The sequence below is a fragment of the Hemitrygon akajei genome, chromosome 14 (assembly GCF_048418815.1).
Source record: "Hemitrygon akajei chromosome 14, sHemAka1.3, whole genome shotgun sequence".
In the NCBI taxonomy this organism is placed as follows: domain Eukaryota; kingdom Metazoa; phylum Chordata; class Chondrichthyes; order Myliobatiformes; family Dasyatidae; genus Hemitrygon; species Hemitrygon akajei.
In genome coordinates, this window is record NC_133137.1 from 79,088,955 (window position 1) to 79,115,157 (window position 26,203).

At 43.0% G+C, this 26,203-nt stretch overlaps 1 protein-coding gene across 10 annotated transcripts in view; it reads right to left on the minus strand.

Annotated features, from left to right (window-relative positions):
• Positions 1 to 26,203, minus strand: part of frmd4a (FERM domain containing 4A) — a 496,550-nt gene that overhangs the window by 17,843 nt on the left and 452,504 nt on the right. For all 10 annotated transcript variants that reach the window (XM_073066422.1, XM_073066423.1, XM_073066424.1 and 7 more), the window contains 5 exons: positions 13,553 to 13,781; positions 12,163 to 12,219; positions 8,666 to 8,903; positions 6,924 to 7,100; positions 2,423 to 3,282 (listed from right to left, as the gene is read on the minus strand). In XM_073066422.1, the coding sequence (XP_072922523.1) occupies positions 2,423 to 3,282; positions 6,924 to 7,100; positions 8,666 to 8,903; positions 12,163 to 12,219; positions 13,553 to 13,781 (1,561 nt within the window). The remainder of the gene's footprint in view (positions 1 to 2,422; positions 3,283 to 6,923; positions 7,101 to 8,665; positions 8,904 to 12,162; positions 12,220 to 13,552; positions 13,782 to 26,203) is intronic.

Genomic DNA, 26,203 nt, shown 5'->3' on the forward strand with positions numbered 1-26,203 from the left:
AAGCAGGTTTCAAAGTTCAAAATTCAAAGTACATACACTACCCTGAGATTTGTTTCCTCCGCAGGCATTCACAGTAGAACAAAGAAATACTATAGAATCAATGAAAACCTACACACAAGGACTAACAAACCAATGTGCAAAAGTATACAAACTGCAAAAATAACAAATGAATAAATGATACTGAGAACATGAGTTGTAGACTCCTTGAAATTGAGCCTGCAGCTTGTGGAATCATTTCAGGGTTGGGGGTGAGTGAAGTTATCCATGCCAGTTTGGGAGCCTGCTGGTTGAGGCGGTAATAATTGCTCCTGAAGATGGTGGTGTGGGACCGAAGGCTCTTGCACCTTCTTCCTAGTGGCAGCAGTGAGAAGAAAGCATGGCCTCTGATTCTGACAATCTCACAATAATCTTCAGCTTCACAGTTACTGAGTTTCTTTTTAAAGTTCCAAATTTAATTAATTCCTTCAATTTAAATTCCCCTGTTGCTACTTTGGGACTTGATCTCTTGTCAGTGTATCAAAGGTTGAGACCAGTAATCTAACCATGATGCTACTGTGCCCATAAATGTGGTTAAGGTATCGGCCTCAGTGAGATCGATTCCCTCCTCTCTCAGACTGGAAAACAAATTTCTCATCTCCTCTCTAATCCAAATCCACCTGTTATTAGGGCGGCAAGGTAGTGTAGCAGTTAGCACAACACTTTTACAGTGCCAGTGGCCCGAGTTCAATTCCCAGGGCAGTGACGTCAAGTAGTTCTCCAAGTCTCCAGGGTCTAAAACTCACTATATGCTGCAAAGTGTCCAGAGGAAAACCATCTGTAAGCAACAATCACAGTGCAGCGTGGAAGACCATTCAGCCCTGAGTATATGATAGCCCATTTGAGGACCAACATGGTTCATCCAACTGTCTCATCCTTCAAGTCTATGCAATTATTCCTTCTTCAAATATTTAGCCAATTCTGTATTGAGAATCAATATCCATAATCTTGTAAAGCAGCCCATTCTAAATCCATTTGACCAGCCGCAGCAATAATCCCATTCCCAATCCATGGGACCAGCCACACCAATATTCCCATTCCCAATCCATTTGACCAACTGCATCAATATTCCCATTCCCAACCCATCTGACCAGCTGTACCAATATTCCCAATCCCAACCCATCTGACCAGCCGTACCAATATTCTCATTCCCAACCCATCTGACCAGCCATACCAATATTCCCATTCCCAATTACTTGCTGCATTGGGAAGAACTTCCATGTGGGCCCTCCAGTCCTTTTGCTAAACTTTTTCTCACTGGATAGTTTCTTCTTGCTGACTTTAACCCTAACTACAATTCCCGCCACTTGTAAGGAGTTTATATGTTCTCCCTGTGACCGTGTGTGTTTCTTCTGCATTCTCCAGTTTCCTCCCACAGTCCTGAAGGGTTACAGGGTGAAAGCAGGAGATTGGACCACTGAGGAAAATGGATAAGCCATGATGAAATGGTGGAGAAGACTCAACAGACCAAATGGCCTAATTCTGCTCCTCTATCTTATGGTCTTATTCTAAGGACATACAGGTCAGGGTTAGTAAGTTGCGGACTGGAAGCATGGAGACACCTGTGGGCTGCCCTCCCCACCCCTGGCACAATGTTTGGACTATGCTGGTCATTGACAAAAACGATCCATTTCACTATATGTTTCGATGTACATGTGACAAATAAAGATAGTTTTACAAACTACTTGGTCTTGGCCCTCTTTGTCTACCCACACTGCACTCTCTCTGCTACAGTTAACAATTTATTCTCCTGTCTGTTTTCCTCTTACAACCTTATTTATGGAATGATCTGTCTGCATGGCATGTAAAATAAAAGTTTTTCCCCGTGACAGTAATAAACCAAGGTGGTAGGGTCAGTGGGGTGTTGATGGGACCGTGGGGAAAATACTGACAAAAATTAGTAGGGGAAAATGGAAAGGGAGAGCCCACATAGATTTGATGGGCCAATTGCCCCATTTGATGTCCATAGGCCACATAGGAGCAGAATTGGGCCATTTGGCCCATCATTCCATCATGGCTGATTTATTATCCCTCTCAATCCCATTCTCCCACCTTCTCCCCATAATCTCTGGCGTCCTTACTCATCAAGAACCTATCACCTCTGCTTTAAATACACTCAATTACTTGGCTTCCATGGCTGTCTGTGTCAATGAATTCCACAGATTCACCCTTTCCAGCTAAAGAATTTGTCCTCATCTCTGTACTCTATGGATGACCTTGTCTTTTGAGGCTGCATCCTCTGATCCTAGACACTTGCACCCTCGGAAACATCCCCTCAAAAACGTAACAAGGCATGTGGGAATATAGACATATGGATCTCAAGAGGATTGCTGAGGAGAACAGGGAAGTCTATGAGATGGGTTGGCATACACTGGAGATGCTTTACCTGAAACAGCTGACGTTCCTTTGGATGGTTGAGGCATACGGGTTGTCCTGCTGTGACCGATGAAGGCACTCTGTGCTGGGGAGTACGGGGAACTCCTGTCTGATGAGTCGGAATTTGTGTGAACGAGTCTATTGTGCTCCTTCAGCGTGGCCGAGGACCTCTCGTACCACGACCTCAGCTCATCGGACAGAGCAGTCCTGTTTGTGCTCCTTTCAGCATTATCCTTAACCAGGGAGGGAGTCCGAACAATTTGTGAGCGCGACGGCATCAGCTTCACGGCAGCCATGTCCTCGCCGCGCCAGGAGTCCTTGTAGATCCCACCTGCGGTGTAAGAGTTAGAAGTTTTAAATTGTGCCTTCACGCTGTAGTGTCCCTCCTGGTCATTCTCCAGGCTCCGTACCACCACCGGTGTTGGGCTGCCGTCGATGTACAAGGGATACTCCTTGATCCTGTACTGCGATGAGGGCTGGCTCTGGCTGTGAAGGTAGACCCCGCCGTTGGCGCCGCCGCTCTTGCCGGCCAGGTTGGGCATGCTCCCTGAATTGGTGGAACCCAGGTTCCCAGCAGATCGGTGCCTCTGGCGTTCCCGGGATTTGGAGGGCGAGTCCTCGGCCAGCGTGGAGTAGTTGGCATGCATGTGCGCCGGGTAGTAATGTTCCGAGCTGGAGTGACTCGCGCAGGACGAGCAATCGTCCAGGGGGTCAGAACCGTTACTGCTACGAGTCCTTGGGGTGTAGAAGTCCGGGCTCCCAGTCTCGTTCTCAGACATAACCAGCTTGCTCTGAGACTCCAAGCTGGAACTCCTGTGTCTAAAGTGCTGTGCCAAACTGTGAAGGTGGGTGGGGCTGATATCAACTGACCTGTGAAAGAGAAACAAAGTGTGATAAAATCGTGATGTGGGGAGATGCTCACTACATCAACAGCCTTGAGGTCCAGAGGACTGACAGCTTCAGGTTACTACAGTACTGTGCAAAAATTCTTAGGTACACTAGATTATTTTATATCGTTTCAGATGGTATGGCCTCCATAGGGCCTTGATCTCTACATCAGCAAGATTGTCTAGGAGGGATAGAAGCAGGTGAGGCAGTCAAAGTCTACAGAAGAACTGTGGGCAGTTCTCCAAGATGCTTGGAACAACCTACCAGCTGATTTTCTTATAAAACTGCATGACCAGTGTACCTAAGAGAACTGACGCAATTTTAAAGGCAAAGTGTGGTCACACTAAAAATTGATTTGATTTAGTATTTGTTTACTGCTTTTTATAGTAATTTTTTGATATTTAGAAACTTTTCATTATTTTTGAAAGCATCTTTGCTTTACAGATTTTTTTTTACATGTGCTTAAGACTTTTGCACAGTACTGACAAAGCTTCAGCATTACAGCCTTGCTTTTATAAACTGGTCCTCTCAAAGTGAATGCTAACATTACATTTTGACTCCCTAACCACTGACTCAACCTGCAAATTAATCTCCAGGGAATCCTGTACAAGGACTCCCAAATCCCTTTGTGCTTTTGATTTCTGAATTTTCTTCCCACTTAGAAAATAGTCTGTGCCTTTTACTCCTTCTACCAAAATGCAGATATATCTAACCTGGGTAAATTTCCAATAAGTTAGAGATTTTTTTTTAATATTCAGAAAATTTTCATTTCATTGTTTTTGAAAGCATCTTCACTTCTTATTTTTTTACATGTGCCTAAGACTTTTGCACGGTAATGCACACGTGACAAAAAGTTAAATCAATATATTCGTAAGATTGGAAACTGGTTAATAATTAATTTAACATTTTTGGATTCCTTCACTTTTAATGAAGGGTTAAATATTGTTGTTTGGGGGTGTGTTTGTTTTTAGTTTGGTTTTTGAGCAGCGGGAGTAGTGCGAAGTGTGTGTCTACATTATTTACATGGTTATAAGTGGCAGACAGCTGTTGTGAGGGACAGGATCAGTTATTCTGCAGGAAACACATCCTTTAGAGTCATTGACTAATGCAGCACAGAAACAGGCCCTTTGGCCCATCTGGTCCATGCTGCTGGAACTGTCATTTTCTTCGCAGTTTGACAATTATCTGCTTGCATTTTAAGTAGTTTTTATATATTTATCTGTTTATTATGCCTCTAGTTGCTTGCTATACAAAGGATAATTCTGAAAACTCTGTACTTCATTGTGAATGTGTTTTCTCATTGGCTAATTTTACTGCAGTATTGCACAAATATTTTCTAATTGATTATCGCTTATCTACAGATTAGAATGGGATTTTTCTGATCTCTGGTATGCTATGTGCTATCTTTAGTTCCTCTTTCTCTTCTTCAAATAGCAGTGATCCATGAACCTGTTCTGTTCCTATTCTTGTTGTTTTATCAACTCTTAATGAAACAACAAGTTTGATGCCTCATTCCTGACTTCTGTAATATTTCAGTCCTCAACTCTCCAAACCCCTCTCCTCCATGTACCTATTTTAACCGCTGCAATCGTACCCACTTTGATCACTTTCCCTGGCAGCTCGTTATAGGTCCTCACTAGCCCCTCTGTAAAGAAGTGAGTTCTTCTGACTCTTAAATCTCTCTCGTTATCTTGTATCTGTGCCTTCTAGTTCTGGACTCGCAGTCTTGAAGTTTCAGACTTTATCCATATCCCTCATTAATTTACAAACTTTTATGGGGGGGGGGGACACGTCATGTCCTGCCCAGCAGACCCCGCTACACCACCAAACATCACAACAATCTCCTCAGAATCTGGGTATAAAATTCTCAAATCTCTCTGCTCATGGACAACTGAAACAGAAGCAATAGGCCATTCAGCCCATCATGTCAGATCATGACTGGTTCTCTCTCAACTTTTCTGCACCGATTGATAGTGTCCGATTCCAACTACTGCCTGTAAGGAGTTTGTACGCTCTCCTTGTGACTGTGGGTTTCCCCCAGGAGCTCCCACAGTCTAAAGACCTACCAGTTGGTAGGTTAATTGGTCATTGCAAATTGTCCCGTGATTAGGCTAGGGTTAAATCAGGGGATTGCTGGGTGGTTGAGTTTGAAGGGTTGGAAGGGCCTATTCTGTGCTGTATCTCAATAATTAATTAATAAATAGATAGTTTCCTGACCTCACTCTCAATTGCACTCAGTGACTGCACATTCATAGCCTTGAGGGGGAGAGAATTTCAAAGTTCCACAACCCCTTCTCCTCAACTCATTCCTGATGAGCAACTCCTTATCTTAAGGCAATTAAGATTCATTTAACATCCCAGTGAGAAGCAGGACTAAATGCCTCTCATCATCTCATCACGGTGGTGTGTAGAAGAGCACCTCTGAATGCACGACATGTTGAACCTTGAACTTGAGCTACAGCAGCAGAAGACCACGAACGTACAGTCAGTGGCCACTTTATTAGGTACAAAAGGGAGTTGATGAAGTGGTCACTGAATGTAGAAAAGTACAGCACAGTAAGGCCCTTCAGCCCACGATGTTGTATCGACCTTTCAACCTACTCCAAGATCAATCCAACCCTTCCTCCTACACAGCCTATAACTGCTGTGTATTTAATATTTTAGTAATATTTGAATAATTTTTCATATATATATTCTTTAATTAAGCATTCTTGTTTGTCTAAATAATTAATTACTGGTTATATTTATAAATATGTTAATTGCATACGTCATCACTTGATACATGGGAACCTTGCCCAATGACTAAGTTAGACCGGCATTTTTGGTCTCCTGTGTCTTTCTCTGAATGAGCTTATTGCTCTGAAGTTACAAAGCATTACAATAAACCCCATTTTTCTTTCATTGATGTGCCTTTCCAACAGTCTCTTAAATGTCCCTAGTGTACCAACCTCTACAACCACCCTCAGCAGAGTGTTCGAAGCATCCACTACTCTGTGTAAAAAATCTACTTCTGACATTCCCCCCATACTCTCCTTTACTCACCTTAAACTGATGTCCTCCGGTATGGGCAAAAGGCGCTGGGTGTCCACTCTACCTATGCCTGTTATCATCGTATACACATGTATAGAGACACACACATACATTAACACACATGCATGTATACACAGACAGACAGACACTTTAAATCCCATTTCCAGGATTGTGTTTCTATCGATAATTTATTGCATACTTTCTTCACAAGAACATTTTTATGAAAACATCAGACTAGGTAATAAATAACAGTCTGAAACCATCGTAGTAAGCACATTATCCAAAACCAACAAATTCCCAAACACCATGAAGAATAACTTTCTTAACAAAACAGGTCAAGGACTTGGACAGAACTTGCACAGATTTTGGCCTCAGTTGCCTGCTTATCTGTCATCAGGAAATGCACAGATTAGTTCACAACAAATATCACTAAATTAATCAGTCTGACCCAGAGAGTCCAAGGACCTTTGTCCTTCAGATCTCTTGAGCTTGTGTTTTCCCATAGTTTCCTGTTTATATCGTGTTTTTTTCCCACTAGTGCTCTTATTTAGCATGTGAGACAAACACCGAGGATTATCTTCCAGCTGACTCACCGTGTGGAATGTACGTAGGGGGGACTCCGTATCCGTAGGTCGGGTGTGGAAGGCATGCTGGACTGTGTGCAGTTCCAGTGCGGGGCACTTCTCACAGGACTGCTCTGTAGTGAACCTCCGGCCCCTGCCTCTGCACTGTTCCCCACACTGGGGAATCGCGTGTGTCCACTCGGTAGGCTAAGTAACAACACATTCACAGTGAATAATTCAAAGTACCATCGTAATTCCTCAGATAACAAAACAGACCATAACCCAAGGCAGCAAGACCTGGACCATCTCCAGACCTGGGCCCACAGGTGACAGGAACATTCATACCACACAAGTGCAAGGTGATAGCAATATTAACAGGAGAAAATCCAACTCTCACCCTCTGACATTTTCCTACTCATCCCTCCAGTTTTCATTCATCCATGTGTCTATCTCAGAGTCTTTTGTACGTCCATAATGTATTTGTCTCTACCACCACTCCTGGTAGTGTGTTCTAAACGCTCACTACTCTCTGTGTAAAAAAAACTTACTTCTGACATCCCCCCCACCATACTTCCCTAAAATCACCTTAAAATTATTCCCCCTCATATTAGCTGTTTTATAAAACATAGAATATTAATAGTACAGTACAGCCTTTCACCCCACAATGTTGTGCTGACCCTATAACCTTCTCCAAGATCAATCTAACACCTCCCTCCCACATTTCTCGATCATCCATGTGCTTATCCAAGAGCTTCTTAAATGCCCCTAACTTATCTTCTCTACCACCACCCCAGGAATATGTTCCTTTTGCATTTACCAGTCTCTCTGTAAAAACCTACCTTGACGTCCCCCAATTAACTTTAAAATTATGCCCCCTCATATTAGCCATTTACAGCCTGGGAAAAAGGCACTGGCTGTTCACTCAGTCTATGCCTCTTACCATCTTGAATACATTATCCTCCTTCACTCCAAAGAGAAAAGCAATAGATCGCTCAACCTATCTTCATAAGACACGCTCCCTAATCTAGGCATCATCCTGGCAAATCTCCGCTGCAGCCTCTCTAAAGCTTCTACATCCTTCTTATAATGAGGTGATCATAACTGAACACAAACCTTGTTGCCGGATCCAACAGGTTAATATAATTGTTATCTTCATTGTAGTTTGACAATTAACTATACAGTATGCTTCTACTTTATATAATTACTTATATACAAGTAACTGTTTACAATGCTTCCCAGTGGTCACAATAGATATATACGAATTCAGTGTGGTCCCAAGTGATTATCGAAAGTACAGTATAATTCTGGTAAACTTTGGAAGCTTCTTTGTTCTGCATTATTTGAATAAGACCTATCTCATTGGTCAGCCCTTATCTACAAATTTGAATGGAATATTTCATAACTATGAGTATAAAATAGCTGCACCGCATGGCAGCATTATCTTAGTTTTACTGTCCCTTCCTTCACTTAGTAGACCTTTGTCACTTTTCATTTCAGTTTTCCTTTGTTCTATCAATGTTCAATAAAATGATCATGAAGCAACACGTTTTGTGCCTCGTTCATGACTTCTGAAAGAACCTTGGATCACAATATCATAACCCAACATGGTCTAACCAGGGCTTTATAGAGCTGCAACATTATCCCGTGGCTTTTGAACTTGATCTGCTGACTAACATAGGTTGTAAATAAAAACGAAGTAAGGACTTTGTAAATATACTTCAGTACTACTTCACCTCTGTGATTAATTCAATGTCTAGTGTGCTAGGACTGACCTGGAGTGGCTGTGTGAGGCTCGTTTCTTCACCTTCTCGTATGGCTCATCTAAGGACGACTCCTTCCACATTTTTGGTTTGATGGGTGACTTGTCGTAATCACTGTGATGGTAGTGCAGCTGGCGTAAGCCATCCAGGGACTGCGGTGGGTGGGGTCTCTGATGTGAGGGTGGGCGGGGAGGGAGGGCCTTGTGCGGAGACTGGATGGGTGACGAGAGGCTCGAGCCGTGACAGTCCTCTGCAAAACAAACAAAGGCCGCAAGGTGATGACCATCTCCCCTCTACACTCAGTCCTGGTGCAGGTGCAGGTGCATCTTCACAAGGCAATGCCTCAAAAAGGTGGCATCCATCACTAAGGACTTCCATCACACAGGACATAGCCTCTTCTCATTGCTACCATCAGGAAGGAGATACAGGAGTCTAAAGACAAACACTCAACAATTCAGGAACAGCTTCTTCCCCTCCGCCATTAGATTTCTGAATGGACTATGAGCCCATGAACACTACCTCACTATTTCCCCCTCTCCTTTTGCACTATTTAATTTTCTTTTTTTATATATACTTAGTTTTATTATTATGTATTCTAATATACTGTTGTTGCAAAGCAACAAATTTCACAACATACGTCAATGATATTAAACCTGATTCTGGAAATGTCGACCATCTCTCTGCCTCCTGACTTACTGAGTCCCTCCAGATTGTTTGTTGCTCCAGAGTCCAGCACCTGTTGTCTGTTGCGTCCAAACAGCAAGATATAAATGAGGACTGGAGTTGAACTTACAGCCTTTCAAGCTCTGCAGGTCAATTTTACCTCTACCTGCACACCAGGGGAAGTTTAAGAACATAGAAAATTACAGCAAAGTGAAGGTCCTTTGGCACACGATGTTGAGTTGAACCTCTTAACCTACTGTAAGATGAACCCTTCCCTCCATTTTTCTTTCATCCATGTGCCTATCCAAGACTCTATTAAATGTCCCCAATGTGTCTGCCTCAGCTGCCAATTAACCCACCAACTCGCGCATCTTTGGGACGTGGGAGGAAACTCATGCAGACACAGGAAGAATGTGCAAACTCCACACAGATAGTGCCAGAGGGTGGGATTGAACCCAGATCACTGGAGCTGTGAGTCAGTGGCTCTACCCATTGTAGGTCCGAATCAGGTCATGTTTGCAGAACTTAGTGCCAGACCGGCTCAGTACTTTTATCTCGGTTGGGATGGATTGTTTAAAGTTACAACCCGTCCTGAATTCTTTATCAACAGTGACATGTGTGTATGTGTGGGAGGCAGCAGCCACCATCAGAGATCCCTCGCACCCCAGCCCATGCAGGCCATGCTCTCTTCTCAAAGCTGCCATCAGGGAGGAGGGTCACGTGAAGCCATGGGAGCAGGTGATGGATGGTTGTATGAGCAGCTGGTGCATATCACAAGTCCTGGTTATGCGATCACCGATGCTAGATAGACAACCTCTGAAGAATACTGATAACAGCTGGGGTCAGAAGACACTGCTCAGAAGAAGGCAATGGCAAAACCTTCCCATAGAAAAAATTGTCAAAAACAATCATGGTCAGGGAAAGACCATGATCACCCACAACATGGCACATAATGATGATGATGAATGAAATTATATTAGCTAACTAGCCTCTTCCACTGAAATCTATAAACTGTGACTGGTTTTGAGATCACAAAGTTTAGCTCTGTAAACAAATTCAGAATCAGAATCAGGTTTATTATCACCGGCATGTGATGTGAAATTTGTTAACTTAACAGCAGTAGTTCAATGCAATACATAATCTAGTAAGAAAAAATAATAATAAACAAGTAAATCAATTACATATATTGAATAGATTAAAAATTGTGTACAAACAGAAATATTGTATATCTTAAAAAAGTGAGGTAGTGTCCAAAGATTCAATGTCCATTTAGGAATTGGATGGCAGAGGGGAAGAAGCTGTTCCTGAATCACTGAGTGTGTGCCTTCAGGCTTCTGTACCTCCTATCTGATGGTAACAGTGAGAAAAGGGCATGCCCTAGATGCTGGAGGTCCTTAATAATGGACGCTCTCTTCTGAGACACCGCTCCCTAAAGATGCCGTGGGTACTTTGTAGGCTAGTGCCAAAGATGGAGCTGACTAAATTTACAACTTTCTGCAGCTTCTTTCTGTCCTGTGCAGTAACCCCTCCATACCAGACAGTGATGCAGCCTGTCAGAACGCTCTCCACGGTAACACTACAGAAGTTTTTGAGTCTATTTGTTGACATGCCAAATCTCTTCAAATTCCTAAAAAAGTATAGCCGCTGTCTTGCCTTCTTTATAACTACATCGATATGTTGGGACCAGGTTAGATCCTCAGAGATCTTGACACCCAGGAACTTGAAGCTGCTCACTCTCTCCACTTCTGATCTCTCAATGAGGATTGGTATGTGTTCCTTCGTGTTACCCTTACTGAAGTCCACAATCAGCTCTTACATCTTACTGACGTTGAGTACCAGGTTGTTGCTGCAGCACCACTCTACTAGTTGGCATATCTCACTCCTGTACGCCCTCTCATCACCATCTGAGATTATACCAACAATGATTCACTCTAGTTAGTGCAAAAGGACATAGTGGGGAGCCACAACACAAGTGGTATGGAAACTGATCACTACTTATACGGGTTGTGTACCCAGTTATTCAAAATGCTTGGAAGTGTTTCTGATTTTGGATTTTAGCATATATAATGAGATGGCTTGGGATCACCATCATCCCAACTCTTAATTTATGTGTTACCGGTAAGCAGTTTTGGTCTCACACTTGTTCATCACACGTATGTACTGATGCAGCCGTTTAGCATGTTAGATTTACAACAGCAATAATCTCGGCAAACTCGTCAATGAATTGCTCTGACGCTTTATCACCACAGATCTTTAAAAATGTAATGCTGTGCCTTTTCTTAAATTTCTGCAACCAGCCTGCAATTATCTTCAATTCTGAGTTCGCCGAAATAAGGCCTTTGCTTGTTTCATGATTAGCATACTGATAAGGGACTTAATTTCACTCCAATGCTGATGAATCCACTCTATCAATACACTTCAAGATCTTCATTTTTCCCTTCATGCAGTCTTTTTCTATTTTTTTATTAACCTGTTCATGATATATGTGAGGTCACTTCTCAGAACATCTGAGATTGCAGAGACCTGCGCATCACCTGGGAACCTTCCCAGCGCCTTGTGGAATTTTCCATTGTAATGTCATGTTAGAGCTCAAAAAGTTTTGGATTTCGGAGTTTTTTGGATAAGGGGCACTTAATTTGTCCTAACAATGATTGAATGTGTAATGTATACTGTATATGAGTTAGATGTGTAGAATGCTCTAGATCGGATCTAGGACTAATCGGGCAAGTAAGTGTATCCATATGCGATAAAGCAGTGGATAATGAGCTCTTCGTGCACTGCCTGTGTAGTTACTCTAATATACTTAACATAAAGTAAACCATTTACCAACATTTAAGTGTACTCACCGTCCTCAAGAACCAGAGCATCTGATAGTGAACTGTCTTCTGAACCAATGTTTGCCTCTGTGGGAAAACCACAAGAAGTTCATGGTTATAGATAAACTGAACAAAGAGTTAACTCAGGCTGACTACAGTATTACATATATCTGTCTGTCTACAGTGCATCCATCTATCTATCTACGGTATTGTGCAAAAGTCTTAAGCATATATATATATATGTATAGAGTGCCTAAGACTTTTGCAGAGTACTGTAGTAATTTTGTGGTAATTTCGTGGCATTGGAGAGGGTCCAGAGCTACTGCAAAAAGAGAAAAAAAATCATGACGTATGTGAGTGATAATAAATCCAATTCTGATATGGGTCTCTATTGTGGACTGAGAGTGGGAGGGGGAAGGGAGAGGGAAACCATGATTGAGTATGATCAAAGAGCACAAAAAGCAATCACCTATATACTCAGAGGTAGGTCATCAGGTACCTAATAAAGTGGCCACTGAGTGCACGTTTGTGGTGTTCTGCTGATGTAGCCTATTCACCTCAAGGTTCAATATTTTGTGCATTCAGAGATGCTCTTCTGCACACCACTGTTATAACATGTGGTTACTTGAGTTACAGTTGCCTTCCTGTCAACACGAACCAGTCTGCCCATTCTCCATTGATCTTTCTTATTAACAAGGCAATTTACCTCCACAGAGCTGCCGCTCACTAGATGTTTTTTTTGTTTCTCTCACCATTCTTTGTAAACTCTAGAGACTGTTATGTGTGAAAATCCCAGGAGGTCAGCAGTTTCTGAGATACTCAAATCACCCCATCTGGCACCAACAATCTTTTCATGGTCAAAGTCACTTAGATCACATTTCTTCCCCATTCTGAAGTTTGGTCTGAACAACTGAACCTCTTGGCCACATCTGCAAGTACTGGCTCAGAGACATCAAATACTCGATACGTTAATTTAGATTGAGACTTACAGCACAGTAATAAGCCTTTCCAGCCCGACACACCCGCGCCATGCAATTACACTCATGTGCCCAATTAACCGACTAACAGATTCTCTTTTGGAATGTGGGTGGAAACTGGGCACCTGGAGGAAACCCATGTGGTCACGGGAAAAGAGCATACACTCCTTACAGACAGCAGTGGGAATTGAACCCGGGTAGCTGGTGTTGTAATAGCAAATGCTAATCGCTATGCTGTCATGTCACCCCTTTGTTCCCTGGAACCTTCTTGTAAACTTCCTCGGGACCCTCTCCAATGCCAGCTCATCCTTCCTTAGATATGGGCCCCAAAACAGGTGAACAGATGGTTGATGGACTGTATGGAACTCAATGGGCTGAATGGTCTGCTTCCATGCTGTATGACTCTGCTCTACAACTACATCTCTCAGTGCCAGCACACTTACCCTCAATGATTAGTGATGCCCTCTGGGTCGGTTTCTTCCCTGATTTGATCCTGTACTCGTTGATGGCGTTCTCGATGTCCTGCAGCTTCTTAAGGGCGTTCAGGTAGGATATCTTCCTCTGCTTCTTCACCTTCTTGCTGACGTTGGGGTCACTGGCAAGCCGCCTCGCTGCCTCCGTGATCTGCGACTGAATGGCAAACTCTCGCTCCAGGCGCTCCAGTTCCATCTCCTGCAGGAGAGAGGAGGCAAGTGTGAGTCCGATTGCAATCTGTCTTCAGACACGAGGGAGGAGGAGGAAACATTCTTGGGATACTGAAGGAAAAGGATAGGGTGGGAGCAGAGATGATGTCTCCGTACAGAAGGGGTGGTGGAGAACAGAATGAGGGGAGGTGACTCAGGATAAGAGATCAGTCTGAGACTGAAAAGGAATTTCTTCTGTGAGATGACTTCAAATTCTGGGTTTTATGAGTTTCTAGTGATATTCTGCTTAAACACATCTCTTGTTCAAAAGGTCAATTTGTACCAACATAGGTAATATTGACTCACCTAAACACTGAACTGATTCAACAACCCATGGACTCACTTTCATAGACTCTACACCTCATGTTCTTAGTATTATTTGTTTCTTTTTTTATTTGCCCAGTTTATCTTTTACACATTGGTTGATTGTCAGTCTTTGTGTATAGTTAAAAAAAAATCTCAGGGTTGCTTTGTTCTACTGTGAATGCCCACAAGAAAGTGAATCTCAGGGTTGCATATGGTGAGATATACAGACTTTGATGATAAATTTACTTTTAACTTTGTATATACAATGAAATATTTAAAAATGTAAACCAAAATAATCTTCAGCTAAGGGCTGTATGAGGAGATTATACAAATCTAAATAAAAACGTCTATAAAGATATCAGTCTTGTCTGCAGATTCTGAAAAATGTCTATCCTGTTGAGGAAACAAAACTAAGAGGGAATTGGATGAGTCACGAAGAAATGGTGGAGCAGGCCTGATGGGCTGAATGGCCTAATTCTGCTCTCATGTCTTATGGTCTAAAATTCTAGCAGTAATTTACAGAATACCTCATCATTTGCAAACTTAAGACATTTAAAACTGAGCTTGTCAAGAGGATACTTAAGAGCACAGCCTCAGAATAAAGGGACGTCCATTTAGAATGGAGATGAGGAGGAACTTCCACAGCCAAAGGGAGGACAACCCCATGACAAGTTCCTCATTGATAAGAGGGTTAAGGGTTATGGGAAGAAGGATGCCATGACAGCCCAGCGACTAGTGAGATGCTTTGACAGCTCAGGAGTTAAATTCCAACGCTGTCTATGAGGAGTTTGAATGTTCTCCTCGTGACTGCCTGGGTTTCCTCTGGGTGCTCCATTTCCTGCCACTGGTCAGTAGGTTGATTGGTCATTGTAAATTGTTCTGTGATTAGGCTAGGGTTAAATATGTGGGTTGTTGGGTGGTGCGGCTCGTTGGGCCGGAAGGACATTCCCCGCTCTGTACCTCTAAATAAATGAATAAATTGGCAGGAGAATGAAGAAACAATCAGCCATGATTGAATGACAGAGCAGACTCAAAGGGCTGAATGGCCTGATATTTTGTAGCTGTTACGCTTTATTCTGCACTATATTCTTTATTGTTTTATCTTGCTTTACCTCAATGCACTATGTAATCATTTGATCTGTATGAATAGTATGCAAGATAAGCTTTTTCACTGTATCTTGGTACATCTACCAATAGTAAAGTAATTCTAGTCTTAATGGCCTTCTGAGAGACATCACTGCTGAGGCTGGTGCTTAGCTTTTTGGAGATTAAAGAAATCAAACCACCCAGGACATGCCCACTGTTACCATTGGGATCGTAGTACAGAAGCCTGAAGGCACACACTCAGTGATTCAGGAACAGCTTTTGTCCCTCTGCTATCTAATTTGTAAATGGACATTGAACCTATGAACACTACCTCACTACTTTTTTATTTCTGTTACTTTTCATACTTATTTTAGCTTAACTATTTAATAGACACATATACTTAATGTACTTAGTTTTTTCTCTACATTTATCATGTATTTCAAAGTTAACAAATTTCATGACATATGCCTATCATATTAAATCTGATTCTGAATTGAACAAAATGGCAGGAAAATAGCACAGTGAGGTCACTGAGGTCAGCGCAATGGCACAAAAGGTGGTCAAGTGTGAAGGACAGTGAAGGTCTTCAAAAGGTACGGCAGGCAGGCAAGAGCAGTTACAGACACGGGCAGAAAAATAACAGCTAGAGTTTAATCCAGGCAAGTGTGAGTCGTCGTGCTTTGGGAGGTCAAGATTAAGGGGACAGTAATGTCAGGATCCTTAACTGCACTGATCTACAGAGAGATTGTGGAGTCTGGTCCACAGTGTCATGAAAGTGGCAGCATAACAGCTGGAATTAAGGGGCTATTTCACCAGAGCCACATTGCTTTGGACTGAAGTCACATATAGGTCAGCCTGAGTCAGAATGGTAAACTCCTTCCTCTGAAGGGGATTTCTTCCAACAACAATCCATGGTTTCATGGTTACTGTTACACATATTAGTTTCCAACATCAGATTCATCTAATTACTTGGATGTAATTCCTCCTGCTCAGATTCATTTACAACCAGTTTCTCCCACAGGAATCATTCACTCGTAAGCCAATGTAGCAAATAGCTTCAATTCCACCAGGACCTGATATTCAGAAAGAAACTCTGCATATTTATTTTTAATTGGAGTTGTGATTAATGACTCATGTACAATGCAATTATACAGGCAGCCTCTGGACGTTTGCGGATTTTAGATAGTACTCTCATTTTGCACAGTTTATTTATTTACACCATTATAAATTTTTAATGAATTGCACTGTATTGCTGCCGCAAAACAACAAATTTCGCGCGCACACAAAATGCTGCAAGAACTCAGTAGGTCATGCAGCATCTATGGATGGGAATAAACAGTCAATGTTTTGGGCCAAGACTCTTTCTTCAGGACCGGAAAGGAAGGGGGAAGATGCCAGAATAAGGAGGAAGAGGAAGGGAAGGAAGAATTGGAAGGCAACAGAGGTCACAGAGAGGGAGCAGCGAGAGAGGGCCTCTTACAATGTGACTGTGATAAACCTGATTCTCACAGGTTACACCAAGGTCCCCAAATGTGGATATCAAAGATCTCTTGCAATATTCCAAATCAGGGTGGAGGAAATCTCAAGTGTCCTGAGGCCAATGTTTGTCCTTCTATCTACGTTAATGAAGCAGAATGGAGGTGAAGCGCCTCGATCTGAAACATTAATTGTCCATTTCTCTCAACGCGTGCTGCCTGACACGCTGAGTTCTTCCAGTGCATTGTCTCTGGTTCTCCCTGAACCAGATTAACTGCTTAAGATCGCAGTATTACCTGTGGGATCTTGCGATGTAAGATAGCTGTAACCTCCCCCCTCCCCCACATACTTTTCAACAGTAACCAGCTGGTTTGTCAGTGTACCAAGGTCATTGAAAGCCCTGGCGAGGACTCCAACCCACAACTTGCTAGCTCATAGGTTGCTCAGCCCATTGAACCTGAACTTCTGAGCCATTGTGTGGGCACTAACACCGCCCCCTTCTGGACAGGGACTGGTGAGTAGGGAGGGTGTTGTAAATAGCATATTGAATAACTAATGGGGTCTTGGGGTCTATATCCATGGATTCCTCAAAGTTGGTTAAGAAGGCGTATGGTGTGTTGGCCTTCATCAGTTGGGAGACTGAGTTCAAGAGCCATGAGGTAATGTTGTAACTCTATAAAATTCTGACCACAGTTGAAATATTGTCCTTAGTTCTAGTTGCCTCATTATAGGAAGGACAAGGAAGCTAAAGAGAGGGTGCAGAAGAGATTTACCAGGATGCTGCCTGGATTAGAAACCATGCTTTATAGATCATAAGACATAGGAGCAGAGTTAGGCCATTCAGCCCATCAAGTCTGCTTCACCATTCCATCATGGCTGATTTATTATTCCTCTCAACCCCATTCTTCTGCTTTCTCCCCATTACCCTTGATGCCCTTACTAATCAAGAACCTGTCAACCTCCGCTTTAAATATACCCAATGACCTGGCTTTCACAGACACACTACCCTCTGGACACAGAAATTCCTTCTCATCTATGTTCTAAATGGACATCCCTCTATTCTGAGACTGTGCTCTCTGGTCCTAGACTCCCCCACTATCAGAAACATTCTCTCCACCTTACGAAGAAAGGTTGAGTGAGCTAGGATGTTTCAGAGTGACGGAGGATGAGGGGTGAATGAATTGAAGCATATAGGACAGAGTGGATAGCCAGTGCCTTTCTCCAGGACAGGATGACTAATACCCAAGGACATCAGTTTAAGGCAAGTGGAAGAAAGTTTAGGGCAGATGATGTCAGATGTATAGCAGGTTCTTAGGATGGCAAGTGCCTGGATACACTGTTGGAGGTAGTGATACATTAGGGGCATTTAAAGAGACACTCAGATAGGCACATGGGTGGAAAAAATAGGGTTATGGGCTGTATAGGAAGGAAGAGTTAAGACTGATTGTGGAGTAGGTTAAAAGGTTGGCTCAATATGGCAGGCTGAAGAGCCTGTATTGTGCGGTACCGTTCTATGCTCTATTTAATTCAGCACTCTCCAGACCAGATCTAATCTGCAGAAGCAGTTGGCTAGAAGTATTCAGCAGATCAAGGAGGATCTGATGCCCACAAATGCTGCTCAAACTGCAGACTTCCTCCAGTTTTAGAGAACAGTTCAGCACAGAAACAGGCCTCAAGCCAGCAATGCCCTTGCCAAATATGAGGCCAATTTAACTGAGCAACTGCCTGTTTGTGGATGAGATTGGTACATTGCTTTATTCATGTCACATGTATAGCGAAGAGCAACAGACACAAAATGCTGGAGGAACTCAGCAGGCCAGGTGGCATGTATGGCAAAGAGTAAACAGCTAACGTTGCGGGCCAAGACCCTTCATCAGCACAAAATGTCAACTGTTTACTCTTTCCCATGAATGCTGCCTGGCCTGCTGAGTTTCTCTAGGTGTGTGTATTGCTTTGATTTCCAGCATCTGCAGATTTTCTTGTGTACAGTGAAGAACTTGGTTTTACCTGCCTTCCAGACAGATTGAGAGAAGAACAGAAATGAAGAGGAATTTCTTTAGCCAGAGTGGTGAAACTGTGGAATACATGGCCACAAACAGCTGTGAACCAAGTCATCGGGTATACTTATAGTGGAGGTTGATAGGTTCTTGACTAGTGTAACATGCTATAAGGTTTCACTGATAATGTAATGGTTTCTCAGTAGCAGCAATGTTTGGCTTATGACTAGAGATAACAGGGTTTGGAATGCTGTTGTTCTTTCTTGTGAGTCTGGAAGAGAGATTTTCGCGGTCTTTTGCCAGGAAGAAATGAGGAGAGAAACATGAATGGAGAGAACTGGTAGACTGCCAGACAGGGTGGACTTGGAGCGAGGGTCCGAAGGGCAGTGATGATCGGAGGAGGTTGATCGTGGACGATGGGCTTATCAGTGAGCTCCAACATTGCGCAAAAGACTGTTTCATAAGATTGGGCCCTTTTTCTTTAATTTTCATTTTCTTTACTAACCATATAGTCAAAGTAAGAATTATAAAACTTAATCATTTAATCACATATTGTGTACTGTTTGTTATTTTGGGGTACTGATTTGTAACAGGGGACACATCCCGTAGCATCCACCCAAACGAGATTTCTTTGAGTTTGGCTGGGCTGGGGGCTATCACCTCCTAAATTAAGCCGCTAGCCGAAGCGAGAGTTACACTAGTAAGAGTGTCAAAGGTTATGGGGAGAAGGCAGGAGAATGGGGTTAAGAAGAAAAATAAATCAGCCACCATTGAATGGAGGAGCAGACTCAATTTAAGCTGAACAGCCTAATTCTGCTCCTATGTCTTATGGACATTTGGATACTCTGTTTTACAAGCAATGATGATTCCACATCAATTGTTAATTTTAAATTTGAGACTGAGAGCTGGTTGCTAAACAACGAGCATTAAATTGTCTAGGGGAAGAGATATGGCCTCTAAAAGTTGGCTCATAAATCAGCTGCTGAATGTTAGGAATGGCTCGAGGAGCTGCATGATAAATAGGTTTATCATTGTCTCATGTACTGACGTATGGTGATAAACTTTGTTTTGCATGTCACCCAAACAGATCATTTCATTGCAAACTGTGCATTGAGGTAGAACAAGATAAAACAGTAACAGAATGAGGAATAAAGTGTAACAGTTACACAGAGATTGCAGTGCAGGCAGACAATAAGGTACAAGGTAATTACAAGGTAGTTTGTGAGGTCGAGTCCATCTTATCGTATTAGGAGTCCATTTAAGAGTCTGATAACAATGGGATAGAAGCTGTCCTTGAGCTTAGTGCTACTTGATTTCAGGCTTTTGTATCTTCTTGATAGGAGAGAACGAAAAAAAAAAGGCACTCATCTCAATTCTACCTCCCATTCCCATTCTAAAATATCTGTCCATGGTCTCCCTCTACTGGCATGATGAAGCTACTCTCAGGGTGGAGGTAGAACACCTCATATTCCATCTAGGTAGCCTCCAGCTTGATGGCATGAACATTGAATTTTATAACTTCTGGTAATTTCTCCCCCTTTGCTCCTTCTTTTTCAGTTCCCCATTCGGGTACACCTCTCACCCCTCCTCTTCTCGCATGCCAACCACCTCCTTCTGGTTTCCCTCCTCTTTCCCTTTCCTCCATGGTCCACTGTCCTCTCCTATCAGATTGCTCCTTCTTCAGCCCTTTACCTCTTCCACCTATCACCTCCCAGCTTCTTATCCCCCCTCAACACCCACTCATCCGGCTTCACTTATCACCCGCTGGCGTGCCCACCTTCCCCTTCTCCCACCTTCTTATTCAGGCTTCTGCCCCCCTTCCTTTGAGGGGTCTTGGCCCAAAACAATGACTGTTTATCCCCCTCCATAGATGCTGCCTGACCTACTGAGTTCCTCCAGCATTTTGAGTGTCCATTACTCAAGGATTCATTTACCATTGAAAAGACCTAGATAAGAAAGGGTGTTGAGAAGATGTTTCTTGCAGTGGGTGAGTTTTGGACCAGAGGGCACAGCCTCAGAATAGAAAGACATCCCTTTGAACAGAAGTGAGGAGGAATTTCTTTAACTAGAGTGTAGTGAATCTGCGGAATTCATTACCACAGACAAGTGTGAAGGCAAAGTTTAAAGCAGAGGTTGATAAGTTCTTGATTAGTAAGAGTGTCAAAGGTACAGGGAGAAAGCAGGAGAATGCATTTGAGACTTATAATAGATCAGTCACGATGAAATGGTGGAGAAGATTGGACAGGCTGAACGGCCTAATTGTACTATGTCTTACGGATCCATTGGTTGGAGATGAGGCTCAGGAACTCCTCCTACTTGCTCACCAGGATCAGTGACAAACCTTGATTGGAAATGTAGTGCGCGAAACTGCTGTTTCGTTTTTCTACCAAAACAATCCAAAAGAATCTGCACATACAGCAGAGTCTAAAAATATCAGAGTTCTGGCATCTGCATCGCTCTCTGGAGCATTGAAAAGCAGCCTGCATCCACACTGCTGTCCAAGACTAACAGTGTGAAATGTTCTCTGGGGCACAGCCAATACAGTTACTAAAGCAAACCTGCTGGTCACACATGGGGCTGCACTGTTGTGATGATTGTACAACAGTGGTAGGTTTGGTCCACTCATACACTGTTCCTCCTTGTGAATCCACATCTTGAAGGATCCTGGAAGTTCACGAGCCTGAAGATACAAACTCAACATTTTAGGAACAGCTTCTTCCCCTCCACCACCAGATTTCGAGACAGTCCGTGAACACTACCCTACTACTCCCTTCAATTCATTTTTTGTAATTTGTAGTAATTTTTATGCCTTGCACTGTACTGCTGCCACCAAGCAACAAATTTCACAACATATATCAGTGATAATAAACCTGACTCTAATCCTTAAATTTTAGAAATAGGACATAGTTTTAGGGTAAAGAGGAAGAGATTCAGAGGATCTGAGATGGACTTTCCCCTCTCAGAGAGCGGTGGAAGCAGAGTCATTAACAACACTGAACAAATGTCTGCACGGGCACTTGGGTCATCCAGGCATGGAAGGCTACAGGTCGAGTGTGGGAGAAGGAGAATAATATGGATGGGTGTCACGTTTGTACAGAAATGGTGAGCAGAATGGCCTGTTTCCATGGTGTATGCACAGTTCTTCAGAAGCCTTAATCCTAAGCTCAGGAAAGGCTTTCCTAAACCCATCAACCCCTCTCTCTGCCTTCCCCTGTTCTCCTCCCTCTATCTACCCTCCCTCCCCTCCACTTCCTCTCTCCCCCTCTTGCTTTAACTCCCTCCCCTCATCTCTCTCACTCTTTCTCCCTCCCCCTCCACTTTCTCTCCCCTTTCCCCTTGCTCTCCCTCATTCCCCATGTTTCCTTCCTCCACATCTGTTTCTCTCCTCCTACACATCTCTCTCTCTCCCTTCCCATCTCTCTCATTGTCTCTCTCCTCCTCCCTGTCTCTCTCTTTCTCTTGCCTCCTTCAAGACTTTCCTTAAAACCTCCCATTATGCTGTTGCTTGACCTTACGTCATGTCTGGCTTAATTTCAAACTTTGTTTCAGAATGCTCCTCCGAAGCCACTTAGGATGTACTGATACATTACAGGTTGCTATATAAATGGAAGTGGTACAGACAGACACTGAGTCATCAATCTGTAACACTGCATGCTCAATTTCCTGTTATCCAGTTGATTCTTTTCCCAATGGAATGTGGTTGCGGGAAAGCTTTGAACGGAATGACAGGAAAATGTGAGGCAGATTTATTGACAAGCTCTCGACACAAACAGGTGGTGAAGCCCCTTGCGAGGCCAAACATGGCTGCCCTTGTGACCTGCGGCCAAGGGGAGAAACTAGTATTGGTTTATTATTGTCACATACCGAGATACAGTGAAAAGCTTGTTTTGTATTCTGTTCATACAGATCAGATCATTATAAAATGCATTGAGATAGAACAAATGTGAAGCCTCGTTATAGAACATAGAAATCTACAGCACATTACAGGCCCTTCGGCCCACAATGTTGTGCTGAACACATAACGTACAGATAACTTGAGGTTTATAATACACCCACTGTAGTTATGCCCTCTTTTCACAGCTACCAACAGCAGGAGGTACAGGAGCCTGAAGTCCCTTACCACCAGGTTCAGGAACAGTTACTTCCCTTCAACCATGCAGTTTTCAAACCAACCAGCACATCCCTAATCACTACAGTTCAGCAACATGATGGCTACTATGCACTAAAATGTACTTATTACTGTTAAAATTGTGCTCTTCATTGTAAAAAACTAAAGTGTATAATTAGTCTTTCTTGTGAATGCTGCTTATCTGATGCCATGTGCCTGTGATGCTGCTGTAAGTTTTTCGTTGAGCCTTCTTCCTGGGCTTGTGTGGAATACTCAGTCTCTCTCAGTTTCCTCCCACACCCAAAGGCGACAGGGCTGGTGGGTCAATTGGGTGAAGTAAGTTACCTCTAGTGTGTAGGTAAGGGGTAGTTGGGGAGTTGATGGGAAAGTGGGGAGAATAGGACAGAGGGAACACGATATTCTGCACATGCTAGAAATCCTTTGGTAGATATTGATTGACATTTTGACATATTGACAGATATGGAAACAGAGATCGAGAAATGGACCAAGTGAATTTAAAGGCAGGGTAGAAGTTGGAGGCAAAGCTGATGAAATTGACGAGCTCAGCATGGGTGCATGAAGCAGCACCAATACAATCATCAATGTAGCACGGGTAAGAGTTGGGGAGCATTACCAAGTATGGTATAAGGGAAGGCTGTTTCATGCAGCCAGTGGAAGTCAGACATAGCTGGAGCCCATGGCTACACCTTGAGTTTGGAGGAAGTGGGAGGAGCCACAGGAGAAATTGTTGAGGGTGATGACCAGTTCCGCCAGAGGAAGGAGGGTGGTAGTGGAGGGGAACTGGTTGAATCTATTGTTGAGAAAGAAGCAGAGAACTTTTAAGGCCTTCCTGATGAGGATAGAAGTGGGAATGGATATCCATGGTGAAAAGGAGGCAATCAGAGCCAGGGAATTGAAATTTGTTGAAAAGATCAAGAGATCGAGGATATTTTGAAAATTGTTGGGAAACGCAATTGCGCCATTGAGACACCACAGGTTCTGTGGAATTTACAGCAAGGCAAGGGTTAAGATGATGGATAAGGGATAAGGACAGTTTACAAATAGTATGCAGTCAACCCAAGCAAGAAAGGTCTTTGAAAAACATCACTTTCTGTTGCCCAGCAGGGGACTGGAGCCATTTGGCATATGGAGACAAGATAACAATGTAACAGAAGGATACAGGCCTCTTGCAGCAACTAGATGCAATTACTTTACTAACCTCAAAGGACCATCAGTTGTTAGCTTGTAGTTTCTAAGGACTTTTAACACCTGTATTGTGAATGGTGATTGACTTTGCAAGTGAAGTATCTGAATACAGACATATTTACCAACTGGTCAATATCCGTAACTGTTCAGTCAATTCTGTATAAAAACAGCATTTTCCCCTTTAAAGTTAAGAACAGTTGGGTAACAAGGGCCAACCTATTTTCCTTGTGTACATTAAATACACTGTGATTCAGAAATGAGAGTGAGTTTTCAGAGTCTTGTTAATCGGTAACAAGACTTTAATGGGCCAAATCGCCCTCCTTGTCACTGACAAAACCCAGTCCCTTTGGAAAAACCCTCTATACCAGAGTTGATGGGGTTGACGTTTTTATAGCTTGGGGAGTCAGAGTTCGGAGTTCAAACCCGGCGTCCTCTGTAAGGAGACTGTACGTCCTTCACCATGGAATGTGTGGGTATTCCCTGGTTTCTTGCCACAGTTCAAAGATGTACCGGGTAGGTTAACTGGTCATTGTAAATTGTCCTGTGATTAGGTTAGGGTTAAATCAGGATCATCGGGGAGATGCTGGGGCAGTGCTGCTCGAAGGTCTGGAAGGGCCTCCTCTGAGCCATATCACTAATTAGACGTAATAATACAACAGAGTGTTAAAGACTGCGTGTGGCCTCCCTCCTCCCTACGTTTAAGGGTTTGAAGGAACATGATCTCACTTGGGGCACAACTAAATTAAACAAGGAAAAGAGACTATAGTTTTGGACAACTCTAAACTTTAACCTCATGAGGGAAGTGCACTCGTCAGGAGATATTTCACTCTGCAAGCATTTCCTTGTATTCTTTCAATGAGAAAGCATTCCAGTTTAGTCCAAACAGCTGCCTCGTCCCACTGGAAGCTACACAAAAGGGCTTTCTTCAATCTAGCTAACTCCCTTATCTGTGGCTGGAAGCAGAAAATGTTTGTTCAACCATTTCTTTGAAAAAACAATCTTTCACGGGATTTGGCATCACAGACAAGGTCAGTTTTTGTTGCCGTCATCAAATAAATGCCCCTGAGAAGGTGACGGTGAGCTGACTCCTTGATAAACAAGTTGAAAAATGAGGTTTAAAAAAGGACCCTTTCATATTTTTGTATGACAAAAAAGAAAGCCATTTGGCCCACGGAGCCCATGGTGACTCTCAGAGCAATCCCATCAGTCCTTTACCTCCTGTAACACACTCTCTCTCTACATCTAGAAACGTGTGAAGTGATTCACTTTGGAAGGTCAAACCTGAAGGAACAGAAGGATTTTGGGGTCCATGCTCACAGATCCCTCAAAGTTGCCATGCAAGTTGACAGGGTGGTTAAGAAGGCGTATGGTATGTTGGCCTTCAAGACTTGGGGGATTCAGTTCAAGAGCCACGAGGTAATGTCACAGCTCTATAAAACTCTGGTTAGATCACACTTGAGTTCAGTTCTGTTCACCTCGTTAAAGGATGTTGAATCTTTAGAGAGGGTGTAGAGGAGATTTATCAAGACGCTGCCTGGATTAGAGGGCGTGTCTTATATAAGGAAAGCTTGAGCAAGCTTGGGTTTTTCTCTTTGGAGGAAGGAGGATGAGAGGTGACTTGATAGAAGTGATAAGAGACATAGATAGAGTGGACCCTCAGAGTGGAAATAGCTGATAGGAGAGGACACAGTTTTAAGGTGATTGGAGGAAAGTATAGGGGGTATATCAGAGATAGGTTTTTTTTTACACAGAAGATAGTGGCGGATGAGTGAAACAGTCTGTCAGGGGTAGTAGAAGAGGCAGATATATGAGGGAATTTAAGAAACTCTTAGATAGGCACATGGATGATAGAAAAATGGAAAGCAAAGTAGGTGGGAACGGTAGATTTATCTTAAGAGTAGGTTCTAAGTTCGGCACAACATCGTAGGCCGAAGGGTCAATACAGTGGTGTAGTGTTTTATGGTTCCAGCAACAGAAGGCAGCCACAGATGGATCCACAAGTGAGAATCCAAAACCAGGAATAACATGGGATAGTCAATAATGCAACCAGAAATTCTGAGGAATTTTCATTCCCCTGGGGAGATTTGGGACGTTACTTCCACAGGGTAGATTCCAGGGGAATTAATGCTTCTAAGGGAAGGATGGAGAAACACACAAGGGAGAGGAAATTATGGTAGGAGAGGAGAGAGAGAGGAGGCTGGCAAAAGCTGCTGTCATGAAGCAGAGTGGTCT